Below are 26707 nucleotides of genomic sequence, written 5' to 3' on the forward strand. Positions count from 1 at the left end.
TTTTTAGGTTAGTGATCGTCTTGGTAGTAGTGACAGAATCAGGTTGTAGGGGAGCAAGTTGCCAGCCTGTTCCTAAATAACTTGTTCTCGTGCTTTCATATTTTCACCAGGCTGTCATTCATTTTTTGTCAGTCCCAGGGTTCAGATTCAGATTCAGATTCAAACTTTATTGTCATTGTGCAGTGTATAGTACAGAGACAACGAAATGCTTTATCCTAGGAGTTTTTAGGCGTTCTAAGATCTCTTTCCAGCCTGAAATGTAGACTTTGTTTCTCACTCCATGGACACTGCACGACCTGTTGACAACTTGTAACTTTCATTTTCATTTCTCACTTCCAGCATTTCTTCCTGGTTACCTCTGGACGTAACCTCTTGGTTGTGTTTTGCTTGAAATTACCCAGGATTGTTCTAACTTTGTGCCTGGTTAATAGGATAAGACCCTCCTTACCAAGGGGCTTTTTCTGGTATGTTTCTGGTTCATATAGGCCAGGTAAGCATCAGGTTGTCATATGCCTGTCTGGTAAGCTTCTGGTTATCGTGGGCCTGCCTTTGGTATGTCTCTGGTTATTGTGGATCATCTCTGGTATGTTATGCCCCTGTCCCACTTAGGAAACCTGAACGGAAACCTCTGGTGACCTTGCGCCCCACCCAAGGTTTCCATGAGTCGCCAGAGGTTTTGGTCACGTGCCTGGAAAGCCTCGACCGAAGCGTGAGCTGCAACAACTGACCAAAGATCCTACAGGATCTTTGCTACAGACCGCACACACACACACACACACACACACACACACACACACACACACACACACACACACACACACACACACACACACACACACACACACACACACACACACACACACACACACACACACACACACACACACACATCGCGAAGGTGGGGGCCAGGGATGGCGGAGGAGCGCTGTCTGCGTGATGAAGAGGAAGGCAAACGACTGCCATATAGCACGGTAAGTCCTTTAGAGAGCGTGGGAGGAAGGGAGAGAAGGGCAGAAAAGGGGAGAGATAAGGGGGAGAGAAGGGGGGGGGGGTGGGGTGGAGAAGGAGTGGAGACAGTTTTAAGAAGTTTAATAAAGTTAGCGGGCATTTTCCCTTCCGGCGGATTTTCTAGGTCCTGAAAAGCAAAGATCGTACAGGATCTTTGCTGAAAACTCCAATGAGCCAATCAAAATGGCCGGTCAATGAAGGAGATTGCTTCGACTGCCTATAAGTAAATAGCAAACCCACTCCACTGGCTTCGACCAAATTTTTAGTTGAGGCCGGTTTTGTTTTTTTTGAAATAATCGCAGGAACATAGAAGAAGCCTCGACTACACGGAAACCACTTTTCACCATTAGGGAGAGTGACCAAAACCTCTGGGAATCTCACGGAAACCTTGGGTGGGGCGCAAGGTCTCCAGAGGTTTCCGTTCAGGTTTCCTAAGTGGGACGGGCATTATAGAAACAAAAAGCTGGAGTAACTCAGTGGGTCAGACAGCATCTCTGGAGAAAAGGAAATGCCACCTGTTATTTTCTCCAGAGGAACTATCTGGCCTGCTGAGTTACTCCAGCTTTTTGTGTCTATCTTTGGTTTAAACCAGCATTTGCAGTTCCTTCCTACACATCTCTGGTATGTTTCTGGCTTCTGAAAATGTGTTTCTTGCATGAATCTGGTTTCTGCTGTTCTGCATCCCTGGTCATCCAGCCCAATTCCTGGTCACTTTGGATCATCCTCCCAAAAACCTATCTCCATATCTAATTGCGCTGTGTCCTTACTTATCATTCACCCATCCCCAGCTGTCCAACCAAGACAAACCTTCACCCCTCCCGGTTCTGCCAATCCTGTACCCTGTGATTAACTGTCTTGGGTTATCCCGGGTGCAAATGGGGGGCGGGGGCCGGTGCCGCAGTGAACCAGCCCGCACCGCCCACGTGAGTGCGGACGGAGGGGGAGGACTCAGTGAAGTCTGAGACAGCGGTTCGGTGCCCGCTTTCGGAGTTGTCGGCAGCGAGCGGCGGCGGCAGCAGCATCAGCACCGGCGGAGCCGGGCATGGAGTGAAACTCCAGCCCTACTGCAGGTAGGAACTGCGCCAGATCTCAGCCCCGGCCCCCCCTCTGCCCCATATTCCGCAGACGCATTGCAGTCCGCCTGCATTCACTGTTATTTCTGATGAATTTCGTGTTCTCCCGTTTCATCCGTGCTCCATGTCCGAGGGCTTGGGAGCATCTCACGGCTGCACAGTGAGAGATGAGGAAGTTACATATTTTATCCCCACTGTTTCCTGCAGAGCAGCGGGTTCTTTACTGAATCCCTGCTCTTTGTTGTGAGAATTTTCCCGCAAGGTCTCCACCCATCTCGATGAAGAGAGAGAGAGATGGGGAGGGGTGGGGAGAGTCATAGAATAATCTCTCGCCTTCCTCACCAATATGTTTGATTTCCCTTTCTTTGCAACCATCTTTTCTGGGCATGGGTGTGTCTGGGTATCTCCTGTGTGTGCGTGGTTGCATCTATTTTGATGAATTCGTTTCCCTGTGTTTACAGTGTGTGTCGTGGTTTCAGATGTATGCTTGGCTGTGCCTGCATTTGTCTGCCATTGTAATTGATTCCAGAACAGGTGCATTGTGCTTGTGTAAACCTCCATCAGTACATCCACCCAGAGCCAGGGATAGATGGGGAGGGAGCGTCCTTTGACGGACACATCACAGCTTAGGCTCCGTATCAATCTCAAACCAGGATAACACTGCGTGCAAGATCGATCCATGTTCAGCACCATAAAGATAACGAGCCATGTTACAGATGGCTAGCGTTTAAAGTTTCATTATAATAGGAATAAATTGCAGTGATGCAATGGCATTTTCCACCAGATCAGTCTGTCCATAATCCATGATTGATAATGTCATGATTATTTTTGCTCTGTAGTTCGTTTAAAGACTTTACAGAGAAGCAGATCACAGTGAGTAGAATATCCCCCAAAATTATGTTGAGTAAACTTATCTGTTTGCAGGTATTCTGCTGGTTGTATTTTTCATTGAATAGTGACTTTAAAAAAAGGAAAACAAGTATCTAAAATGGCTGCCAAGACGAGTTATCATATTTCCATATAACCTGAGCCACTGAGGTCTATTTATTCCCAAGGTTAGGAGGCAACGCAGATCCATTGTTGTTTGTAATTTGCTGATGGGTTAAAGAGGTTTGTTATTAATGGGATATCATCCCTCTTAGCACTCTCCTGTCCCTCTACGCATTGTTTTTAAGAACAAATTGTGTGTGTGACGCAGGACTTCTCCCTTTGCCTCGGCGTGTTGAAATCTGCGTATTTTTGTCTGGCAGAGGCAGATAAACTTATTGGCAGACGGTCCTTTTGCTTTAGGGTGCAACTGAAACAAATGAGGTAACAAGGCTTGTTGCACTTTAGTATGAATCTGACTAGACCATCTAATCATATACCAACAGGAAAAGATGGTATAGACATCAATGAGCTTGTGAGTTTAGATCCAAATACCAGGGATGGACGTGAAGCTGATGAATTCATGTCTTCGGGCTGCACAGGTACGTCCATTCGTATAATATTGAATGGATCCAAAATTACCTGCACGTTCTTCCCAAATATTTGGTAATGCAGAGGGACGATCTTGCTTTTTTTTTTAAATGCCTGCGTTGTACTGGTTCTGCATCACTTCTGTGAGGTTAATACGTACTTCGAACAGTCAGTAACCCAATAGAGAATCTGATCTTGCGTCATCAGCTGAGAAAACTCAACTTGAATGGTGAATGGTTGAAATGTCTTGAGTTTGGAGATTAATTTACAGCCTGTGTCTGTGTGTGTACGACTACGCCTGCGTGAATGATATTTACTATTTTCATTCCAGGTGGGGGTAGTTGTGCTGGATGTCAGTCAACATTGTCACGTACGTTATTGTGACATCAATAATGCAGCTTCATGGGAAAATAATAATCCGCAGCTGAATTTCTTGGGAATTTTCCATTTGGTTCATGAGACATGATATTTATTCTATCATTATAGGAGCCAGGATAATGAATCAGAAGATGTTAATCCATTTATACACTTGGATTGCAGCTTTTAACTCTTCTCTTTTGTTTATTACTGTGTATAATAATTCCCCTTGGATAATTACAAGCATGGGAGATGTTATATAGTCACAGTTCCCACTTGACATTTTATTAATTTAGATAAATACTGAAGGCTTTGTTGTTGGTAATTGTATGCCGGATCGGAAGATTGGTGTGGATGGAGATTTTAACAGCCAACGTTATTACCAGCAATAAGGAGCTGTGCATCATTGGACAGTTGGAGTACGTGTGGTGATGTGGGAAGGGGTCATTTATCTCAGGATGAGAGTTCTGCCACTGGAATGAGTTATTGACAATTAATCCACTGAAGATCACCTCGGATGCTAGCTGATAGCTGAAGATCACTGATGGCACTCAGACACTAGCATTGCCAGCTTTCAAACACCACCTCAAATTTATCCCTTGAGCATGACCTCACAGCTGAACACCTGGCCACATCTCCCAGAACTGTTTCTAATCTCATCACCTCTGGCGATCTCCCCTCCGCAGCCTCCAACCTTATTGTTCTCCAGCCCCATACTGCCCACTTTTGCCTCCACCCCAAAATCCACAAACAGGATTGGCCTGGTAGACCCATTGTTTCTGCCTACTGTTACCCCACTGAACATCTGCACATACCTTGATTCCATCCTACCCCCCCCCCCCCCCCCCCCCCCCCCCATGTCCAATCCCTTCCCACCTACATCCATGACACCTCACACGCACTTTCCCCTCTCAATTTAAACTTAATCCCTTTAGTTCTTGATTCCTCATCTGTGGAAAAGACTTTGTACCTTATCCATTCCTCTCATGGACTTATGCACGTCTATCAGATGAGCCCTTGGCCTCTGTGCTCTAAGTATTAAATTCCTAACCTGCCCAATCTCTCCCCTATAGCTCAAACCATCAAATCCAAGCACCATTCTTGGAAATCTTCTCTCCACTCTGTCCGCTGTGAAGCCTTGCTATTTTTCCTATAGCAAGGTGATCAAAACTGAGCACAATACTGTAAGTGTGGTCTCACCAACTTATTTTACAACTGCAATGTAACATCCTAACTTTTATAACTCCCTGTCCGATATAGGCCATGTGCCAAAATCTTTCTTAACCGTCCTACCTACTTGCAAAAGCAATTTCATGGAAAATTGTACTTTTTAACACCTGGATCTCTGATCTGCAACACTCCCCAGGGCCCTACCATTCACTGTGAAAGATCTGCCCAGGTTTAACTTCCTAAAAGGGAACACCTCAGACCTATCAGAATTAAACTCCATTTGCCATTCCTCGGCCACTTTTCCAGCTGATCAAGATCCTGTTGTAATTCTCGATAACCATCTTCACTGTCTATGATATAAAGCTATGTTAGTGTCGTCTACATACTTGCTAATCATGCCGTAGGCATTTCCATCCAAATTGTTGATATAGATGAAATAGTTCACTCATTTGGTCAGTTGGGAGCTGCACCTCCCATAGGTATAGTCCTCGAAGACACTGGATGTTTTTTTGATGTCCCACATCCTCCAGCAGGAGCATACAACTGTTGAAACTGTCATGCTGGCTGCACTAAGGCTAACGAGGAATTGATGAGGAAAAAGTCCTTGCCTTATCTTGCCTTCTACCTCGCTCAGCCTCCTCACAGAAGCTTCTCGAGTGAAAGCGTCAACACTTACCCGCAAATCATCTTGCATTCAACTCTTTGGTCCATGTTTGGACCAAGCCTGCAATGAGTATGTGTCTGAATGATGATGGAGAAAACCCAACAAGTATTGGTGAGCAGATTATTGATGAGTGAGTGCTGCTTGATAGAACTGGCAGAGATGGGTGTCTTCATTTCACTGATAATTGGGAGCAGACTGAGAAGTAGTTGGGTTTGTCCTGCTTTTTGTGAATTGAATATCAGTGGCCAATTCTCCACATTATTGGGTAGATGAAACCAATCTGGAATATCAGAAATATAATTAGTGCTGGAGTGTGAGTCGTTGGTATTACAGCTGGGTTGTTGCCTGAGTCCTTTGCTGTGGAGTGTTCTCACCTATTCCTTGGTATCATTTCCAATTAATCAAATTGTCTGGTGACTGATTTATGTGATAATGGGAACCTCAGCAGCAATCTGAGGTAAATCATCGACCTGGCTTGACTATCAGTTAGTAGGTTGTAGATAAGTGTGAAGATAAGGCCTGATCTTTAAATCATAGACTTTCTCTGATGTACTCAACAAATTGATATGCCTCGGGTCTTGTTTCCTTTCTGTTCTTTTCTGCTGTTTTCTGCCTTCAAGGCAAGATGGTTGTCCTTTAAATGGCATATGCCATTTGTCATGAGGTATTATCATCTAACCATACCTTGAGTTTATATATGCCAGGTCAGATGCCTTATCCCTCTCATTCACAAGCTGTCCTTGTGAGGAAAGGAATATTGTTGGTTCTCCATGGTAACATTTGTCATGGATTTTCCCTCTGCTGGGTTTGAGGAGGAAATGCTTAATGATAAAAGGCTACTGTGCAGGTTGAAGTAATATTCCCTGACTCCCTCCATTTATAATTCATGTCCTTTCTGTTATTAAGTTAAGGAGGAAAGCAATCAGACTGTTAATTCCATGGCCACTTTGGGAAGCCAGATTCCTTTGGTTAACATTAACTTCCACATGAATCAGACTTGATCCCATTATCCTTCAACCTCTGTATGAGTGACATATCTAACTTGGCATCAGATGAATTCACCTGTATTGATGACAACTTCACGGACACCAGTCATCGTTAACCATTCACTGACACAAGATCTAAGGCAATATATGTGTTTTGTAAAATTACATACAATTTCATCTAAAATATTTGCAGTTGAATGTCATCTTAGCAATAAAGTAATTGCTCCTAAGTTCATAGCCTTCAGACAACATTTGTTGAACATCGAAGAAAAGATGGAGACACAAACAGGCCTTCAGCAGAAACCTATGGAAACCTCATAGGGTTTAAAACAAAGACCTTCTGAGTTACCACTTTGATTCCATGGAGTCATGAGTAAGGACAGTTAGATAGTAGGTTGCAGATGAATATAAAGATAAAGCCTATTCCTTAAGCCATAGATTGTCTGAGATATAGTCAACAGGAGAATGTGACTACAAGTTTCCAGGTCTTGTTTCCTTTCTATTATTTTCTGCTGTTTGCTGCCTTCAAGGTGAGATGGTTATCTTCACCTTACCCTGAGTTTACATCTCTCAGGACTGATGTCTATGCCATAATTCCTAACGTTCACTTTGAAGTGTTCTGACAGTGTTTCCTTTGACCTCTGAGTACTTACTTCATAATTAATTTGGGAAGACAGTAGTTGTCTAAATTATCATCTACTGGGCATGCAGTTGAATGATGCTGGGTATGTGGATAGTGGCGAGGTCACTGACATTTGTGCAGCAGTGCTTCCACTTTATTTTGAAGATTTTTGTCAGAGGACTACAAATTCTTAAGCTGCATTTCTAAAACTTTTCAGTGCCTGGATTTATTCCCAATATTGGAAAAACAATATTTGGTAGTCCAACTCCTCAAGAGTGATCATCATTGGTGGAGTGAAACACTTTAAATACCTTAGCAATCTCCCAAAAAGGTTTATGTCATGGTGGAGATCCATTACAGCTTCATATGTGCCAACTTTGTCTATAGAAGGCTGGATCATGGCTTGTTCAATGTCCATAAGGACTGAAGGACTGAAAACAGTTTCTTGTATATCAGCGATGATAACCCCATATATTTCTCCACAGCTGTAATTAATGGGATTATTTTTGAGAAAGCTGAGAAAAGGCCTAATGAAATTTCTGAAAGATTGGTTTGGATTAATGTAGAGAAAATGCCTCCTAGTATGTTCAAGTAGAAATTAAGAAATACCTAGAGAGGATTGAATGACACTAATAGATTGGACAATGGGGAAGTTAGATAAACGTTTGATGGATTTATGTGAAAATTGGGCAATTGCTTATTTTGAACAAAGGTTCTGCCGTTAGCAGGGCCGCCCTTAGGAGGTGCGGGGCCCAATTGGGAACAATTTTGTTGAGCTCCAGGTTCCCGGCCAAGGTCTGTAGAATCATAGAAATACAAATAAAGTCTATTATATACTTTATATCTCTATGGTAGAATAGAAAGTAATTAAAATGTGCGTTTAAAAAGTGCCTGCGAGTTAATGGCCCAAACAGATTAAGCTACATTTTAATATAACATTGCATACATGTAAGTCTACAAGTAACAAACAAAATGTGTAGATCACCTCTGAAAAGTACATAGTTACAATACCACTTGTGACTGAAATGAAAAAAAAAGATAATTTAATGAACTAGATCCTGGCAAACCAAATTGGCGAAAAACCAGTTTTGGCATTAAATTTTGGGTTTCAGCCCCATCCTACCCTTTGGGCTTCTACCCCATCCTAACTTAGTTGTGTGTGTATGTTAGTTGTCTGTGCGTGATGTGTGTGTGTGGGAGAGAAGGGAGGGAGGGAGAGAAGGGAGTGAGGGAAGTAGAGAAAGAAGGGGGGGAGGGAAGGAAGGAGAGAAGGGAAAATAGAGAGAGGAATGAGAGAAAGGAGGGAGGGAAGGAGAGAAGGGAAAAGACAGAGGAGGGAGGGAAGGAGAGAGGGAAGGAGAGAAGGGAGGGAGAGGGCTGGCGGCAGGGAGAGGGTGGACGGGTGTGAGATGAGGCCGAGGTTTGTAAACATTGCTGCAACCCCTGGCCTGGCCCTCCCTGTATTGTTCACCGCGTCTCCCGTGGGAGAGAGAGGGGTGGAGCCGGGGCTGTGTGCATGAAGCACAGCGACTGGAGGGGCGGGAGCGCTGCCCTGGGACAGTGAGGGACCTCCTCCTCTCCCCTTCTCCATTCCCCCTCACACCCCCTCTCCCCATCTACCCCTTTCTTCCCCCTCCACCGCTCTACTCTCTCTCACCCCTCCACCCAGGGTAGATCTACCCGAGCCGAGAGTAGATTACTCCGGCGCAGGGCCCACCTTAGGCGCGGGGCCCAATTGGGAGCATTCGGTCCAATCGGCTTAAGGCCGGCCCTGGCCGTTAGGGTTAATAGAAATAGAAATTAGGTGCAGGAGTAGGCCATTCGGCCCTTCGAGCCTAGATGGTCTAAGCCTCTGCTGTAAATTGCAAGCATTAGTATGCAAAACAATAACTGGATTTGAAGCAGAAGGTGAATCCTATACGAATAAGGGATGCCTCTGTGGTAGCACCATGGATACTTAATGTGCTCATGGGAATTTGTTACTCTCGCTCTTGCTCGCTCACTCTCCCTCAGTATAATAGTCAATCGGCAATGCCACTTCTTCCAATGTCAAATAGTGGCCTAACCTCACTGCTGTGCCCCCCCCCCCCCCCCTTTTGCTATTTAATGATCAGACCTCAATGCTGCACATCTTGCTATGATGGGTAATTCTTCCTGCTGCCTCACCCTTTCCATCTGTGTAAAAGTTAATTGTCATTGCTTCCTTTACCCCTGTATCATTTTAATTTGCACACTCCTTTTCTGTGTTATTGTTAATTTCTGTCATACCTCTGTCTCTCAAGATGTAATTAATTCTCTCTCAACGTCAATTATCATTCCACACTGTTCTTTCTTTTCTCTCCCCCTGGCTTCAGCATTGTGTTCTTTATTGATGCATATATTGTAGGCCCTCACAGCTGCTGGCACTTAGCACACCAGATGTGATCTCCGCTGTCAACAGTTAAACAGACAGCAACGATGCAAGTAACACCCTTCCAGCTCTAGACCAGTTTTGCTGCGGAATGAATGGCTGTCCCATTGATGAGAGGAGTTGTTGGGAGAGCCCAGGACGTCTATACCTCTCTGAGAATTGCAAAGTTCTCTTCCCTACTCCTCGCTAACTCTCATTCTTTTTTGCGTGCCATCTGTAATGCTGCTGCACTCTGCCTTTTTTGGGGAAGAATACCTTTATGGGGAAAACCCTTTCTGGTCTGTAGGGTGTCTGTCCTTGCATTTCTCATGCCCTAGAGGACTCGAATGCGAACCACAGTTGGGAAGATGATATTGCTACAGTGACATAAACCACCTCACCATCACAAACTATAAGGAATTTACTAGATATGCGTACTTAAATATAGTTTCTACATGTAAACGCTCCAACCCTCTTCACATTTGCCCAATTTTGTGTTTTTGAGATTGACCTGACCTGTGCTAAACAATTATATTTCAGCAGAGTAGAGCTCTTTTGTTACTTTCACCTCTGGGCCTTTTTCTATGGGACAAAGTCCTTGGCTTCCAGTGATGACCCCTTCTCCTGTCTCCTCAGGGTCTGAAGAAGGGTTCCAACCTGAAATGTAATTTATCCATGTTCTCCAAAGATGCTGCCTGACCTGTTGTGTTACTCTAGAAATCTGTGTTCTATTTTGTAAACCAGTATTACAATAGCATGGAGACATTAAACATATTGAGTGATTTTTTTTTCTATTTTCCAACAAATGGACAAAAGTTACTGATATCTATAAAAACAGAACCCATTCATTTTTTATGGGATGGCTTGTGAATGTATTTTCATGAATCTGATGGAGATAATGATCTATAATTGCAAGGTTCCAAGAAATTGATTGCTGGGACCCCCCCCCCCATTTGTGTACTTTGGGTAATGTCATCACTGCCTCCCTTCATTTGTTAATTTTTTATCCATATGTGCCAAGTATGGAGTATGGAGATCAGCAGTCTGCTTCATATTTTTTTACCAGATGTTCTGTACCATCTTGTGAGCTGGAGGGAGAATTTGAAGCATTGTAAGGGTGTTCTAGAATGGAAGGTTCTCTGGTGGCTTTTATAAGCAGGGATGGAGGTGACTAAATATCACAGGGATCTTTTTCAAGACGGCAGCGATCAGTGGAGGATCAAGGATAGGGTTCTGTGAGTGACTTGCATTTAACAGAGAGGAGATGGGGTGAGTTAAATTGAGTCACAGCTGAGGCCAGAAAGCTATGGGAGAGCAAAGGAAGAGGAAGAGAGATTGAGGGAAAACTTGTGGTAAAGAAAGCTTTTTTTTTGGTGTGCTGGCCTTTATAAATCAGAGCATTGAGTATAGAAGTTGGGATGTAATGTTAAAATTGTACAAGGCATTGGTGAGGCCAATTCTGGAGTATGGTGTACAATTTTGGTCGCCTAATTATAGGAAGGATGTCAACAAAATAGAGAGAGTACAGAGGAGATTTACTAGAATGTTGCCTGGGTTTCAGCAACTAAGTTACAGAGAAAGGTTGAACAGGTTAGGGCTTTATTCTTTGGAGCGCAGAAGGTTAAGGGGGGACTTGATAGAGGTTTTTAAAATGATGAGAGGGATAGACAGAGTTGACGTGGAAAAGCTTTTCCCACTGAGAGTAGGGAAGATTCAAACAAGGGGGCATGACATGAGAATTAAGGGACTGAAGTTTAGGGGTAACATGAGGGGGAACTTCTTTACTCAGAGAGTGGTAGCTGTGTGGAATGAGCTTCCAGTGAAGGTGGTGGAGGCAGGTTCGTTTTTATCATTTAAAAATAAATTGGATAGTTATATGGATGGGAAGGGAATGGAGGGTTATGGTCTGAGCGCAGGTATATGGGACGAGGGGAGATTATGTGTTCGGCACGGACTAGAAGGGTCGAGATGGCCTGTTTCCGTGCTGTAATTGTTATATGGTTATTATATGGTTGTGGGTGAAAGGATAGATGTTCTAGAAAATACAGGCTGAGCTGAGTTCTGAGGAGGCAGCCATTGGGGTGGAGTTGGACGATGGAGATGTAACAGCCCATGAGAGCCCGAGAAAGTAGTTTTTGGTTTACTTCAGCGCAGCAGAGACGTGGTTTACATGAGTTTGAATGTCAGCCAAGCATGTGGGGGAGTGTAGCCATGCCTTTTGGATTAATCAGTGAAATAGAGAAGTAGAGCCACTTTGTTGGTGGGCACATAGAAGAGCTCACTGTGCCTCAACTGTCAAGAGATTGCCCATTGGTAAAGAGGCTGAGTTGGATGAAAACAAGCTGTTACTGCAAATGTAGCAGAAAAAAACTAGATCTGAACTTTCTAGGCTGACTAGAGGGACCAGGATCAGTAATTATTGAAATCTTAATGGGAACCAGTTTGTTAAAATTTGCATCCTCGTTAAGCAGTCTGTACCTGCTATTGAGCGAATTCCTGACATCATTTTCATTTTCTATGCCTACAAGCCTATGCCACATTGAGCTTTTCATCAGTGCAATCAATGCTCAGTAGACTGCCAGTTGCCACATTGTGTCCTCCAGTAGTCTCGGAGGCCTGTGTATGATGCACTGTTCCACCCAATCCCAGTGTGTAAAAGGATAGTGTCTGATCCTTTATAATTATTTTCTAACGTTCCCTTTCTTTCGATTTTTTGGTAACATTTTGCAATCTTAATATAAATCAGTACATTTGAGCCAGATTGATTCAGATTCAGATTCAATTTTAATTGTCATTGTCAGTGTACAGTACAGAGACAACGAAATGCATTTAGCATCTCCCTTGAAGAGCGACATAGCAAACGATTTGAATAAGAAAAATAATAAGTGTCCGGGGGGGGGGGGGTGATTGGCAGTCACCAAGGTACGTTGTTGAGTAGAGTGACAGCCGCCGGAAAGAAGCTGTTCCTCGACCTGCTGGTTCGGCAACGGAGAGACCTGTAGCGCCTCCCGGATGGTAGGAGGGTAAACAGTCCATGGTTGGGGTGAGAGCAGTCCTTGGCGATGCTGAGCGCCCTCCGCATACAGCGCTTGCTTTGGACAGACTCAATGGAGGGGAGCGAGGAACCAGTGATGCGTTGGGCAATTTTCACCACCCTCTGCAATGCCTTCCGGTCGGAGACAGAGCAGTTGCCATACCATACTGTGATGCAGTTGGTAAGGATGCTCTCGATGGTGCAGCGGTAGAAGTTCACCAGGATCTGAGGAGACAGATGGACCTTGACAGATATTAACTGAAAGTCAGTCTCAGCTGTATCATTGACAGTAATGAGGATACATGGGTCTTTATTGATCCCTATTTTGGAATGATGAAGCAGGGATTAATCTTAGAGGCTGAGTGCTGGGTGCACCTGCTGGAATGGTAAAGAGACCCACTACTGCATGGTGTGTATCCTGTGAGGCAGTAACAACTGGAAAGACACCCATGTCCAATATAAAGGGAGAAAAGAAGATGAGATCCAAATAACTGGATTGTACCTAGCTTGGTCCCTACTCTTCCAGCAAGTTTTTTACTGTATTTCTCAATGGACAAAAGATCTAGGACCAAATGACAAGAACGTATCACCTTTGCTGTAATCTGACCAGCAATGACAGTTTCTCCTTCAGCGCTGGTCTCATTGCCTTCTGAGGCTGAACTCTTTGTTGTGCCACATCCCCCAGTCATGCCCTCAGCTGTGTTGCCGTCTTGTTTCTGTGCTTACAACATGTAACACAAGAGCAATCCAGGGACTGGGGTGTGCATGTGCACTGAGTCTCCTGTCCACTGCTGACTCACAGTGATGTCAATCACTGCCTCCTCATACAGGAAGACTGCTACCTGAGCAAGATGCCTGTCTAACAGGGCAACAGAGAGAAATGTGCTGGGTCAGTGAAACGGGATTATATCAGGGTTCTGCCAGGTTTATTTGAAATAGGATTGTTAGATTATGTAGGGATATAATCAGGATTATAAAGATTAACATTTGCTCTCCTTTTTTCCCCTCTCTCTCTCTCTCTCTCTCTCTCTAGGACAATATTCTGACTAAAACAGCACCAGACAAGTCCAGCCTCTCTGAGGGCTCTACGGAAACAAGATGGCTAGTGCCTCGGTGAAGGTGGCGGTGAGAGTGCGGCCCTTCAACTCCAGAGAGATCGGCCGGGATAGCAAATGCATTATTCAGATGTCAGGAAACACAACGAGTGAGTGTTTGCTTCCACACCACACTCCTTTGCTTCAGTCTGCCCTCTTAAAGCAAACAGAAAGATAGAAAATGATGATATGACCTGAGTCGGGAATATTAATACCTTCCTGACGGTGTTGAGCACACAGCATTGTTTTGCTTTGATGTTATCACGGGAGTCAAGATTTTTGTAAATGCTAAACCTCCTGTGTGAAATGGGTAATTCATTCAGAGCAGCTGCTGGGAATTCTAGCCTTTTGGCTCAGTTTAATTCTGACAGGACCTGATGGTTTGATAGGATGAACTCTGTCTTTACTGGTGCTTTATGATACTTTTTCCGCCCGCACTTCTCAGGTTTGCAAATGGCTGTTGTAAGTAAGATGCTCAATAGAAATGTCAACAAGCTATGAAGGAAAAAAACGCATCAAAGTGGGTAAATTCATTGGCCCTTTGGGGTGCCAACTAGGAAGGCCCTGCATTCATCCTAGAAGTTAGATGTCATGTACTTTTGGAGCACTAAACATGTGTTCTGCATCATGCTAACACCTAGTTAACTCCCATGTGAAAGCTGAGTAAAACTATGTTATAACGTGGGTTTTGAAGATTGAAACTGTGGTTAAAGTATGATCTCGCAGGGCCTCGCAGTTGATGAGCGTGAGGGGGGAGGTGAAGACAATGGGGACCCAGCTATGGGGGGTCGCCGTTTAGAACAATGGGGACCTGGCGTGGGTGGACCACCGTAAGGGACAGTGGGAGAACAATGGGGGACCTGGTGTAGTGTGGGGGGGGGCACTCTAGTTTAGAATCCTCTGCCTAGGGTATAGGCCTGTGGTTGTTTGTTTGTTCATTTGTTCCGGTGAAGGCGCTGTGCACACGACAGCGAACCAACAGTTGCTTGTCTTTTATTTTTGTTTTCAAGTTTTTGTGTACCTTGTGCGTTGTGCCTATCGGCAGGCCAATTTTCAACCGGGGATGAATAAAGTGTATCGTATCGTTTTAAAGCTCCATCTCCAGTTTATGTCAGTGAGCAAGGGCAGGTGCAGTTCTCCAGCTGTGTATCATCAGGTGTGTGAATGATACTGGGACAGGACAAACAGGACTCCAGCGAATCCTGCTGGGAATTACCTGGTGTAGTTTCGTGAAGGGCTCTTTTCCACCAGCATTCGAACCCAGATTGCCTTGATTTACTTGTAGAAGTTTTGTACAAAGAATTCCAATCTTCCTGATTATGTCTATCTCAGTGCCAATAGGATTAGTGGTGAAGCCATTATTGCTATGAAATAGAAATTGTCTCCAGCTGTTGACCATTGGCCACTGATCATTAGTCGCACATTTATGTTGGGCTTTAGGCTGATACTTCTTGCGTTGAATTGTTTATACTCCCAAGAAAGATCAACTGCAACTTTGAAGCCCTACTTGTAATATGTAATGATGGATGGGGAAGAAATCGTAAGATGTAGAAATTGTGCTCAGACAGGGGATGAACAGGATATGGTGAGGTAAGGAATGATCACAAGATGACCCACTGACTCTTTGATGTACTGTAGAGCTGGAAAAACTGTGGTTTTGGTTGGACGGCAGAATGAAGCCAGCAACAAAGCCCAACGTACACAATAAGAAGTGAGACATGGCACTCAATCCATGCACCCCTTCAACCAGGTTCTATGGATACCAAAAGCAAGACACCTGCCTTTAGAAGAGCTTAGTGAGCAGCTGCTAGCACTGATGCCAACCAGCTCCCGGGATTCGATCCTGACCTCTAGTACTAACTATGCATTTTGCAAACTCTCATTGTACTGACATGACTTTCTTTTGAATGCTCTGGTTTCCTCTCATATTGCAAAAATGTGCTGGCTTATTTATTGTCTAATATAAATGATCACCTGATGGGCTGAATGGTGCCCCCCTGCGTTGTGATAAGTAAGCAAAAGTTCTAACTACAATCAAGTCAACACATTGAAGGTGAAAAGTCTCATGTGCAAACACGGGAGGCCCCCTGCATAGTACCCATCTGCACTTCCTTCTGGTTCCTTCTTTCCAATGTCTTTTCAAATTTAAAAACATTTCTATTCTATAGTTGGTCCTTGGAGAACTGGACAAAGCTGATTTCTGATTGGTATACGCACTGCTCTTTGAATGGGGGGTTTTCACAAAATCGCAAGCTTTTTGAATACATCAAATTGGAATCAACCTAGCAAAAAAAGAGATGCTTACTGAGGAAGTATGGCCCATCTTTGAGCAGTGGCAAATATCTTCTTGGAACAAGACACAATTGCAAATCAGATTTTTTTTTTAAACTACATAGGTTGGAAATCTAAAATAAAAAGTAAAAAGTACTAGATACACTCATCAAGGCAGGGAGCATCTATGGAAAAACTGTTCCATCGTCAAGATAGAATTTGGGTTGCATGGGTGCTTCAAGAAAGTTGCAAGAAAGTAGTTGTCCCCGAATCTAGTTATGTGGGACAAGGCTTTGGTACGTCCTGCCTGAAGATAGCTGTGAGGAGGGATTGACGTTGATGGTGGGGATCCTTGATGATATTTATGAGGTAGTGCTTCACGTTGATGCTTTCCATGGTGGAGAGGACTGTGTGCGGGATGTATCAGGCTAAGTCCACCTCTCTCTGAAGCATTTTGTGCTTTGGAATTTCCATACCTGGCCATGATGCAATTAGTCAGAATACTTTTTACAGTACGCCCATTGAAGTGTGTTAAGAGTATTTGGTGATGAGCCAAATCTCTTTAAACTTCTGAGTAGAGATGTAGGTGGTTACATCTGCTTGGTGGGTCCAAAACAGCTTATCACTGGTACCATAGAACCAAAGCTCATGAATTTGGGAACAATTTCATAAATTGTCCTTATATAATTTTCAGTCTTTCATGGTTCCTTATATCTTGATTACTAGAAAAGAGACAATACTGAACATCATAGTTTTAAGACAAGCAGCCTACTAGACAGGCTATGGTAGTTAACAAGCTAATCAGATATTTTTTGATTACTGCTGTACGTTGTTTTGGCATGGTTTGCATTACATCTACCGAGATTCTCCTGACTCCATCATTTCAATAGCCATGAATGTAAAAAACTCCAAAGATACAGATTCACTCTTGACCTTGGGTGCTGCCTATGTGGAGTTTGCACGTTCCCCATGAGATGGCACGGGTTTCCCCAAATGTATATTTTTTTCTCCCACATCTTAAAGTGCTGGCTGCAGCTTATGGGAGTTTGGTAGGATAATTAATATGTTGATAGGTAAGTGTGCAAGATGAGGTTTCAGAGAAATATGTGTGGGGGAAAAAGGATTGCTTTGGGAGCTGTCATAGACTTGATAGGAATTGCTGCTTGCTGTGTTATATGAAAATGAAGGAAAGAAAAATAAATGTGGATAAATCCATCTCAAATATGTAAATAGGAGGTGGACACTCTACTGAGCCTCTTGGGGCACACTTTTTGGTTGTTTCACTCTCTGACTGCCCCAGATCTGACATATTTTGAATCCCCACAGCTTTGTGTGATTATTTGCTTGTTATATGGTTTACCAAAATCCTTCAAAATATAGTTAGTGAATCCTTTGTCTATATGATTTACATCTTCAATATAACAAAATATGAGAAAATGATTGGAACATATTTGTGGAATACGACTATACCCTTTTAATTTGTGTTACTGTTTACACTGGTATTATTAAAGACAGATTCTCCTCAGGCTATTTCTGTGTAGTCACTGCCATTGTTTTACACAAAATGGCAGTGCGATAGATGAGAATGCTGGTTTACAAAAAAAAAGAGACAAAGTGCTGGAGTAACTCAGTGCATCATGCAGCATCTCTGGAGAACATGGATAGGTGATGTTTTGGATCAGGACTCTTCTCAGATAGATGAGAATGCAGGTTTGATATTATGTTTATTAGCATGATTTTAGTTGGCTTCCAATGTATATCACCTCCCCATGTCTAGGGACCCACATACTGGATGATAATGCCTTGCAGCTCTGCTATGTGGACTCTTTGGTTTGCTGGTCTTCAGTGTTTTTTAAACTGTTGAGCATCCCAACCTCTTTGGAATCATTTGAAATCCAAACTCAATTATACTAAGTACATGATAAGTAATGCATGCTTCTTGAACACTGTTTCTGAAATTCAGCTCAGTTGAAGTCAGTTGGACTAATTTCAGAAGGTGAATTGATCACAATGTGTCACTCCAAGGCCATGTTAAAGAACATGTTTGAGGATGAATTTCAACCATATTATTAGATTAGATTAGATTCGTTTATTGTCATTCAGACCTTTCGGTCTGAACGAAATTTTGTTTCCCTGCAGTCATACATATAATTTAAAAAAATGACAAAAACACATAGTCAACACAAATTTAACATCCACTACAGTGAGTTCACCAAACACCTCCTCACTGTGGTGGAAGGCAAAATCTTAAAGTCTCTGGCTCTTCCCTCTTTGTTCTCCCTCTGCGCCGAGGCGACGGTTCAAACTCCGCGGGTGGTCGCTGCCTCGCCACAGCTCAGAGGCCGAGTCGGGTCTCCGCTGCCGCTGCCTCCGCGAGGCAGACAGGCTTCGAGGCCGAGTCGGGTCTCCGCTACCGCTGCCGCGGTCACAGCTCCAGGGCCGAGTCAGGTCTCCGCTGCTGCCGCCACATATTTGGTTTATGATCATCATCCTCAACTTGCTTTGGTCGATTTACTTTTCTTAAAGCCAATCAATTTTTTTCTTTAAAGTCTGTATACCAGGAACCCTATTGTTGCCTCTTAGATTGTGTTAAACATACTGTCGTAACAAAATCCCAGGGGGTGCAGCATCTCTCATTTCCTGCAATTGTATTTGAATCCATTGCAGTCACCACGTCATGAGAAAGAAGGGATCAAATTGTTTCTCTGAATCATAAAGCAAGCATGCACATTTAACAACACTGCCTTAAAAAAAACCTTGGTTTACCAGATTTTACTTAATTAATATGGTCTTCCATTACATGAGCTGCCTTCGATATCCCGAAATACATAGTGATAATGGAAGCAGATCACTTATTCCTAACAGCCAATGTCATTATCACCATAAAAGCAAATATTATAATCTCATCCACCTGCCTTGTTCCCATATCAACAGATCCACCTATCCAGTCTAATTCTGAATATGAGCCCCAGGCTCTAACCTTAGAAATGAATCCTTGTGCCTCTGAACTCTTGTTTCTAATTTTCTTGCAATTTAAGCAGTCTTTCCAGGTGAGGCAAAGGTTCTCCTTCTCCTCCTCCAACCTCATCTATTGCATCCGCTGCTCTAGGTGTCAAAAAAGTTCCAGCTCTTGCAATTTATTAGTTTTCGGTGGCCCTTAATTTAGATCTGATGATCTCATTCTCCCTCATTGTATCTTTTCAGAATTTCAAGCAAATCTGTCATATTGCTTTTCAACCTGTTACTCAAACACGAAGAAAATATGTATAGTTTTTATTTTCTCTTTTTTCCATGCAGTACTTGAAGGCTGCAGCTAATTTCCTTTCTATAGTAAAGATGACTAATCTGCATACAGTACACTGTGATCTTGCTAAAGATTAATATAGACTCACCATTACTGACTAAACTGCAAGTGGGTGAAATTCATCTTGGCTTGCTCTTGAAAGATGGGTATGAAGATACCAGTTACTTCTGCTTGATTCCACTGCCTTGGATGATCGGTGATGAGTAATCAAAAATTATATTGTCCCCTGTTATTGCACCATTAATTCTAGAATTTCATTAGATTAATTGAGACCTTTGTCAGCCTGAGGACCAATAACCGCTGAGTCTGCCCCTGTGTTTTTCCTCTTTTTGTCCTACAACGTAGCACGGCATAAATTAAAAATATAATGGGATCTACAACATGCTCCTTTAGCCCTGCTCCCAAAAAAGACAACAGTATCTCATAGAGTGAAATACAAGAGATATTTAAATACGTGTGCTGACTCTGTTGCATGCAGAAAGGGTCGTTTTCTTTCCTCGTCGTTATGTTGCCAATAGATGGGTTTAAGAATGAAGTGAGGATGTGCCTTCCTGCTCTCGCATCCTTCCCCATCTTCTCTATATATTGTCATACCAATAGGCTCAACTGCACAGACAGCATCAGCTCCGAGCGTGTACAGTTTCAAAAAGCAAAGCTGACATATTTGACCTGAACAGCTGTCAGTGAGAACATGTATCAGTGGAGCCACAGCCTTAAAGGCATGTGGGGCATTGCAGTGTAATGCATGTGAGTCTTTGCACAGAATAAATTGGTGTGAGCTGTGTTAATTAAAGAATCCAAGTCCAAGGACACTGAATGTTCTTCCTCACTCACTTGTTCATCCAAAGAAAGATCCTGACCCGAAACATCATCTGTTCCTTCCCTCCACAGACACTGCCTGACCTGCTGAGTTCCTCCAGACTTTTTTTTTGCTAAAACATAAAGTAATTTGGTGTAGTTACAAGTTTTATGAGTGTAAATGTGACTACTTCACACACCCTGTGAACTTCATAGCAGTGTTGGTGTTACTTCTGGTGAAGTTACAATTTTGCTAGCTATTGGTAAATTAATATCAATCTTTTGAACAATCACATTTGAACAATAAACAACCACATAATCATTTTAAAATTTGCAATCTTCTATTCTCCAGGAAGGCTTACTAGGATTAATTGTATTCTTTGGAATTCCTCTCCAATTATCACGATTATTACCAGGTCTGCATATCTCCATTAACTGAATGTTCTCTCTCCTCTGCCTTGCCTGCCAGTCTCCATATCCAAACACTGTCACGAAGACTGAACCCTTCCTTCTTGTAGCTTGAGTTGTGATGCCCTTTCTGTTTTAATTGCCTCTCCTCCGCTCGACCTTCCAAACTAGGCTGACAAGAGGAAAGATGGTGTTTTATTTCTTTGTTTTTCATGACTCAGACCAAAATGATCTAAATTGGGGGACATTAGTTGACACCACTTCCTCAGTTTGTCTCTGTGTAACAAAGATAGGTACAGGTATGTGGGTAAATTGCTGGGCCACAGCTGAAGTTCTAGACCATTGGTCCAGAAACAAGAGCTTGAATCCCAGTATTTCCTATTGGATTTTTTTTTAAAGCTGGTACCAGAAATGTTAACCATAAAACCCCTGGATCATCAACAGAAAAAAAAATCTTCGGTTTGCTAACATTTTCATGGAATAAAATTCCATTGTCCTTATCCTGTGGTCTATTTGTAACACCACATGAGGCCAGTTCATTGGCTATATTTAAGAGGGAGTTAGATGTGGCCCTTGTGGCTAAAGGGATCAGGGGATATGGAGAGAAGGCAGGTACAGGATACTGAGTTGGACGATCAGCCATGATCTTATTGAATAGGCTCGAAGGGCCAAATGGCCTACTCCTGCACCTATTTTCTGTTCCTACCCACCAGTGGCATTAACATTTAATTGCCTTCTGTGAATGAATAAATATATTTTTAAATTTAACTTGGGAGTTAAATGTCATGTGGCCTTGATTCGTCCTCATCATCATTAATATTAATCTTTCAACATATCTTCATTTTGTTCTAGAAACTTTCATAAGCATGTTCATGTTATATTGATTTTAATCAGATTTTTGTACAATCCATTCTTAGGACTTTCTAGTAGGTCTATTAACCAGTGGCTTTGGCTTTTGGTCATTACAAATGAGTGCATTCCGTGAAGCGTAATGTTCCATGGATCTCATCGGAATACATTCTCAACTTTAATGTTCTTTCCGCCTAATGTACCCTGTCATGATGAAGTATTAATATTCATCTGAATGTCTTCATTATTGATTTCTACTCTATTTTTCCCTTTACCACTGCTAATGGTGTGTATGCTGTGGAAGGTGAGTTCTTGATATTGTTCATTCACAACAATGTGCAAATAATGCTTCTCTGCTTTCTCTAATAGTTTTCTTTGCATTGAGACACTACTCAGCTACGGTTGTTGAGGAATACTTTGCATTGTTTAGCTTTGTACTTAGCCCTGGTTCTTTTAATTGAAACATCTCAAGGCTTTGAACTAATGTATTTGTGCTGAGTGATTCCAAGAGCTCCCCATTATGCCTTCTCTGACTTGCTCATAAGAGATCAATATGATGATGATGATGATGTTCCTGCTATCAACCATGGTATGAGTGCATATATCACGTTCACATTAGTCGTCTCTCTTTATGACATAGTAGGAGACTATTCAGCCCAAACATTTAGTGTTGGTTCATAGAGCAATCCCATTATATCACTATTTTTCCCAGAAGACTATTCTTTCTGTTTTTTTCAGTTTCCCCATGTTCTCTCCTGGCTTCCCACTTTCATTGTCAGGGGCCATTTCTTTAGATCTTGCGTGCATAATCAAATGTTGGGTAACATGGGTTGAATTTAACTATTGTTAGTCCATGTACAAACTTCTCTCTCAGCACATGATCCAAAAACACACTGAAGTCACAATGCGTGACATGTCCTTCATAGAAAACGCATAGAGTCATACAGCACAGAAAATTACCCTTCAGCCATGTCCATATTGACCTTCAAATACCCACCTGTACTCCAAACTAATGCTCTTTACTACTGGTCAGTAGCATTTTATGTCTTGATAATTTGTCAACAAATGTTCATACTAGTGAAAGTCTCTTCCTCCATCACCACTCAGGCAGTGTGGCCCATATTTTAAATGCCCTCTGTGTGGAAAAAAATCTTCCTATTTCTCCTCTCAATCTCTGATTTCTTGCATTCAACCTATGGTCATAGATATATCTGCTAAGGGGTAAAGTTTGCGACTTTTTACCCAGTCTATGCCCTTCATAATTTTGAATATCTCTGTCGCATCACTCCTCGGCCCCCTCTGTTCCAAGGAAAACAACCCCAGCCTATTCCTAACTCTAGCAGCATTCTGGTGAATCCCGTCTGCATCTTCTCAGGACAAATCATCTCACTGACCTCTGGTAAAGTGATCCAGACTTTTAATTTTCCCATAGTCTGCAGATGGTGCCTGGTTTAAATGTCCAATGTGTACTAAAGTGAGACCATATTTGTCCTCTACGTGTGCCAATGTTGCTTAAATATATAGCCCAATTTATTCCCACAAGGTTACCTTCTTGCATTCACATATGGCATTGTGTCAAACATCTCTCCTTCAACAATGTTATTCATCTGAATGTGCTCCCTTTTTGTGTATAAGTTGTAATGTCCGAGGTCAAGGAACAAAGATCAATAAATGTTGAAAGATTCAAGGTCCCTTGTGTCTCAGGAACAACCTCGTGATCTCCTGTGAGAGTGCCTGAATGAGGGCGGTGGTGATGGGGGGATGGGGTTGAAAGCTTTATATCTACCAATAAACCATCAACAACTAGGAAACGGTGTGTGTGACAGGGAGCATTGTGGTTTTTGCCATCACCCTCTAATCCTCTGACAAACACCAGACTGCATTCAACTTGACACCGACGCACCTGAATAATTTACATCCTCGGTGAGCAGAGAGGGATTACTCAGCAATGCACAGCTAGTTCTCTTCAGCTGCAGCTTTGTAATTTTCCGTTTATTCCATCACTAATTGCACCAACCCCACCATAACCACCTTTCCAACCCCCACCCTCCCACATCATGCAGCAGATATTAAGCAATCATTGTGCCAGAATGATTTTTGGTCATTGCTATCTGCCCAGCAGAACAGTGCATCACAAGTGCCATGAGCATCTCCATTGTGAAGCACTTCAGGCTGCCCTGTTAACGTTTGACAAAAGGATCCTGTGACAGCCTCGCCCTCTGGCACCTTTTGGCACCTCATATTGTCGTCTCATTCAGTGTACAAGGGAATGACCAGGGCATGTGTTGGGGGAGGTTGGGTAAATTAATCAAATCAATTATTGATTTTCTCCTCCATTTCCTGGCACTTTTAAAGGTGTTAAAATAGCGACAGATCTTTCAAACGCTTCACCCTTGATTCAGGTACATTTGTGTTTTTGGCAGCAAAGATATAAGATCTTTGTTTGGCAGTGTGTATCACATCGTGTAAATTCCCACCCCTATTCAATGCACCAGGCGTTACACCCACATTCCACAGAGGCTAAATGGGCCACTCGATAAATGCTGTTGGAACAATGTAAACATTGTGATTACAACAGGTTCAAGAATGCTGTGGAGTTTCAACAGAGATTACATTAGGTTCTTCACTGGCTGTAGTACACTTTGGGGCATTTGGAAATGAATGTGAAGAAGACTATGAAAATGTAAGCCTTGCTTTCAATTATCTTTAATTTCTAAAATTTGAACTATTTAAAACATCTGGGCATTCTACCAAAATCGTATGGATACTGCCTATTGCGCGAGGGGGGGTTGCATTACCAATAACTTATACCAGAATCCTCTGAGCACACTCCTCCCAACCTGACTCTGATTGTAGCCTTGTAGCTGCACAGTGGATAAATTACTGACCAGTTACACAGAGACCTGAACTAACAGTCTATAACCCAAGCTCAAATCCCACAACCATGGCTGTGAGTACTAAACAACTTGTCTTAGTAACAATGATGAGCACAGGAACAACTGAATTGTCATCAAAATCCACCTGGTTCTGTACCCAGTCTGACCGATATATAATTCCAGCCTCAATCTAAGAGGACCAGCAAGCCACTCAGCTAGCATTTATTTCAAGAGGGTAAGAATACAGAAACAGGGATGTAATGCTGAGTCTCTGTAAGGTGCTGGTCAGGCCGCATTTGGAGTATATTGAGCAGTTTTGGGCACCATATCTGAGGAAAGATATGCTGGCCCTGGAGAGGGTACAGAGGAGATTTACAAAAATGATCCCAGGAATGAGTGGGTTAACATGATGAGAATTTGATGGCACTGGGCCTGTACTTGTTGGAGCTTAGAAGAATGAGGAGGAGACCTAATTAAATCGTACTGAATAGTGAAAGGCTTGGATAGAGTGGATGTGGAGAGGATGTTTCCACTAATGGGAGAGTCTAGGACTAGAGGTTACAGCCTAAGAATTAAAGGATGTTTATTTAGGAAGGAATTTCTTCAGTCAGAGGGTGGTGAATCAGTGGAATTCTCTGCCCTAGAAGGCTGTGGAGGCCGTCAGTGGACATTTTTAATGCAGAGATAGATAAATTCTTGATTAGTACGGGTGTCAGGGGTTATGGGGGGAAAAAGCAGGAGAATGGGGTTAGGGGGCAGAGATGGATCAGCCATGATCAAATGACAGAGTAGACTTGATGGGTCTAATTCTGCTCCTATTACCTATGACCTCGGTAGTAGCTGGCTCACTGCGACCCTCCCCACTACAATTTTCTCAAAGGACTAAGAATGGGCAATAAGTGCTGGTCTTTCCTAGAAATGACAAAAAGACAGAAATATGAATAAACAAAAAAAAACACACTGGTGACTTCCCCTGTACTAATTCTGTGTGCTTGAACTAAATTTCATTTTTGTTTAATTGGGCTTTTTCAGAAGAGTATAAAGAGCCTAGATTGCCTAGACAGTATGTTTATAATAGTCTGTGAACCACAAGCTGGCAATGCCATCACTCTGCTTGAGAAGAAGCTCAGCCTGCAACAGAATTCCTGTTTGGCCATTGAAAAGGTAAAAAGTGCTTACTTTTTTGAGTGACTTTCTCGTTAAGAAGATGACTATCAGCTGCCACAATTGATCACTGCCCTGATGAACACTGGAACCCAATTGCTGCCAGTGTGGGCTGCTTAACAGAGAGCTCTGTGTGTGAGTGTATGTGTTGCGTAATCCCAGTAGAATGTGCTTTTTCCCTGACACAGTTGTTCCATTGTCCTGCCGATCACTTGTGGGATTAGAAGCAGGCAAAAGGTAACGATTCAAACAAAACAGCTGTTGGCTGGAGTGAAAATGAGGTAGAGGGGTTACATTCTGGTGTTAATCCCTTTGGGCCGGGTGTTGGGATAGGGAATGACAAGCGTCTGCATACATCCCTGACACAGGGACTTGTTTGTATGAATCATACGCTTATAAGAGGTATTGCAGAAGGTATTTTCATCCCAAACATTCTGTGGTGGAAGCTCATATATTTGGTACCCAGTTGGTCAGAGGTAGCTGACTTGGGTTATCTCATCAGGCAATCTTAAATCAGGTAGACCAGTGCTCTTCAACCTTTTAATACTTAGCACCCACTTTTGTAACTTTCGTGAGGGTACAATTTCCGTACCGCCCACTAATATTTAAATTGAAAAAAAAAGTTACATACCCAGCATAAATCAATAAAATTAATTGAAATTTCCTTTAATCTTTGAGCCTGATGCGGAGAAACTAAATGTTGGTTAGCTGGTTTGATTTTCATAAGGAACAAGCGAAGGTCTCTCATTCCCCAGTCCCTGCCTCCTCTGTCCTGTCATCTATCTCGTTGACTGCTGCTCCTTTGCGGGAACCATTGCTTAGCGATTCCCGTCGCTGCACCAACTGAGGCGGGAGCTCCATGTCTGGAGAATCGCACCAACCCTCCCCCACAGTGAGTGGGACCCGAATCCCTCGGCATCTTCACAGGTCACAGAGTGGCCGGCTGGTGACCTTCCGCTGCGCCTCTCGCCTTTTCCAGTGGCTGTCGTTTGGCCTCCTCGGCACCGGAGCAGCGGCAGCTGAGGGCAGGTGCGATTCTCCACAGACCTGGAGCTCCGGCCTCAGTCGGTACAGCGGCGGGAATCGCTGAGCTGCGGTTCCCGCAAAGGAGCGGCGGTAAATGGTAGGAGAGAAGAAGCAGGGACTGGGGAACGGGAGAGGGGCTTTTATTGGGCGGGTGCC

General features: G+C 43.1%; 1 protein-coding gene across 13 annotated transcripts in view; it reads left to right on the forward strand.

Moving 5' to 3' along the window:
* Window positions 1-1927: 1927 nt before the first annotated feature.
* The window catches only part of kif1aa (kinesin family member 1Aa), a 207320-nt gene continuing 182540 nt past the window's right edge, over window positions 1928-26707 (forward strand). For all 13 annotated transcript variants that reach the window (XM_055646070.1, XM_055646078.1, XM_055646083.1 and 10 more), the window contains exons 1-2: window positions 1928-2078; window positions 13795-13965. In XM_055646070.1, the coding sequence (XP_055502045.1) occupies window positions 13860-13965 (106 nt within the window). In that variant the 5' untranslated portion in view covers window positions 1928-2078; window positions 13795-13859. The remainder of the gene's footprint in view (window positions 2079-13794; window positions 13966-26707) is intronic.

The sequence above is a fragment of the Leucoraja erinacea genome, chromosome 14 (assembly GCF_028641065.1).
Source record: "Leucoraja erinacea ecotype New England chromosome 14, Leri_hhj_1, whole genome shotgun sequence".
Classification (NCBI taxonomy): Eukaryota; Metazoa; Chordata; class Chondrichthyes; order Rajiformes; family Rajidae; genus Leucoraja; species Leucoraja erinaceus.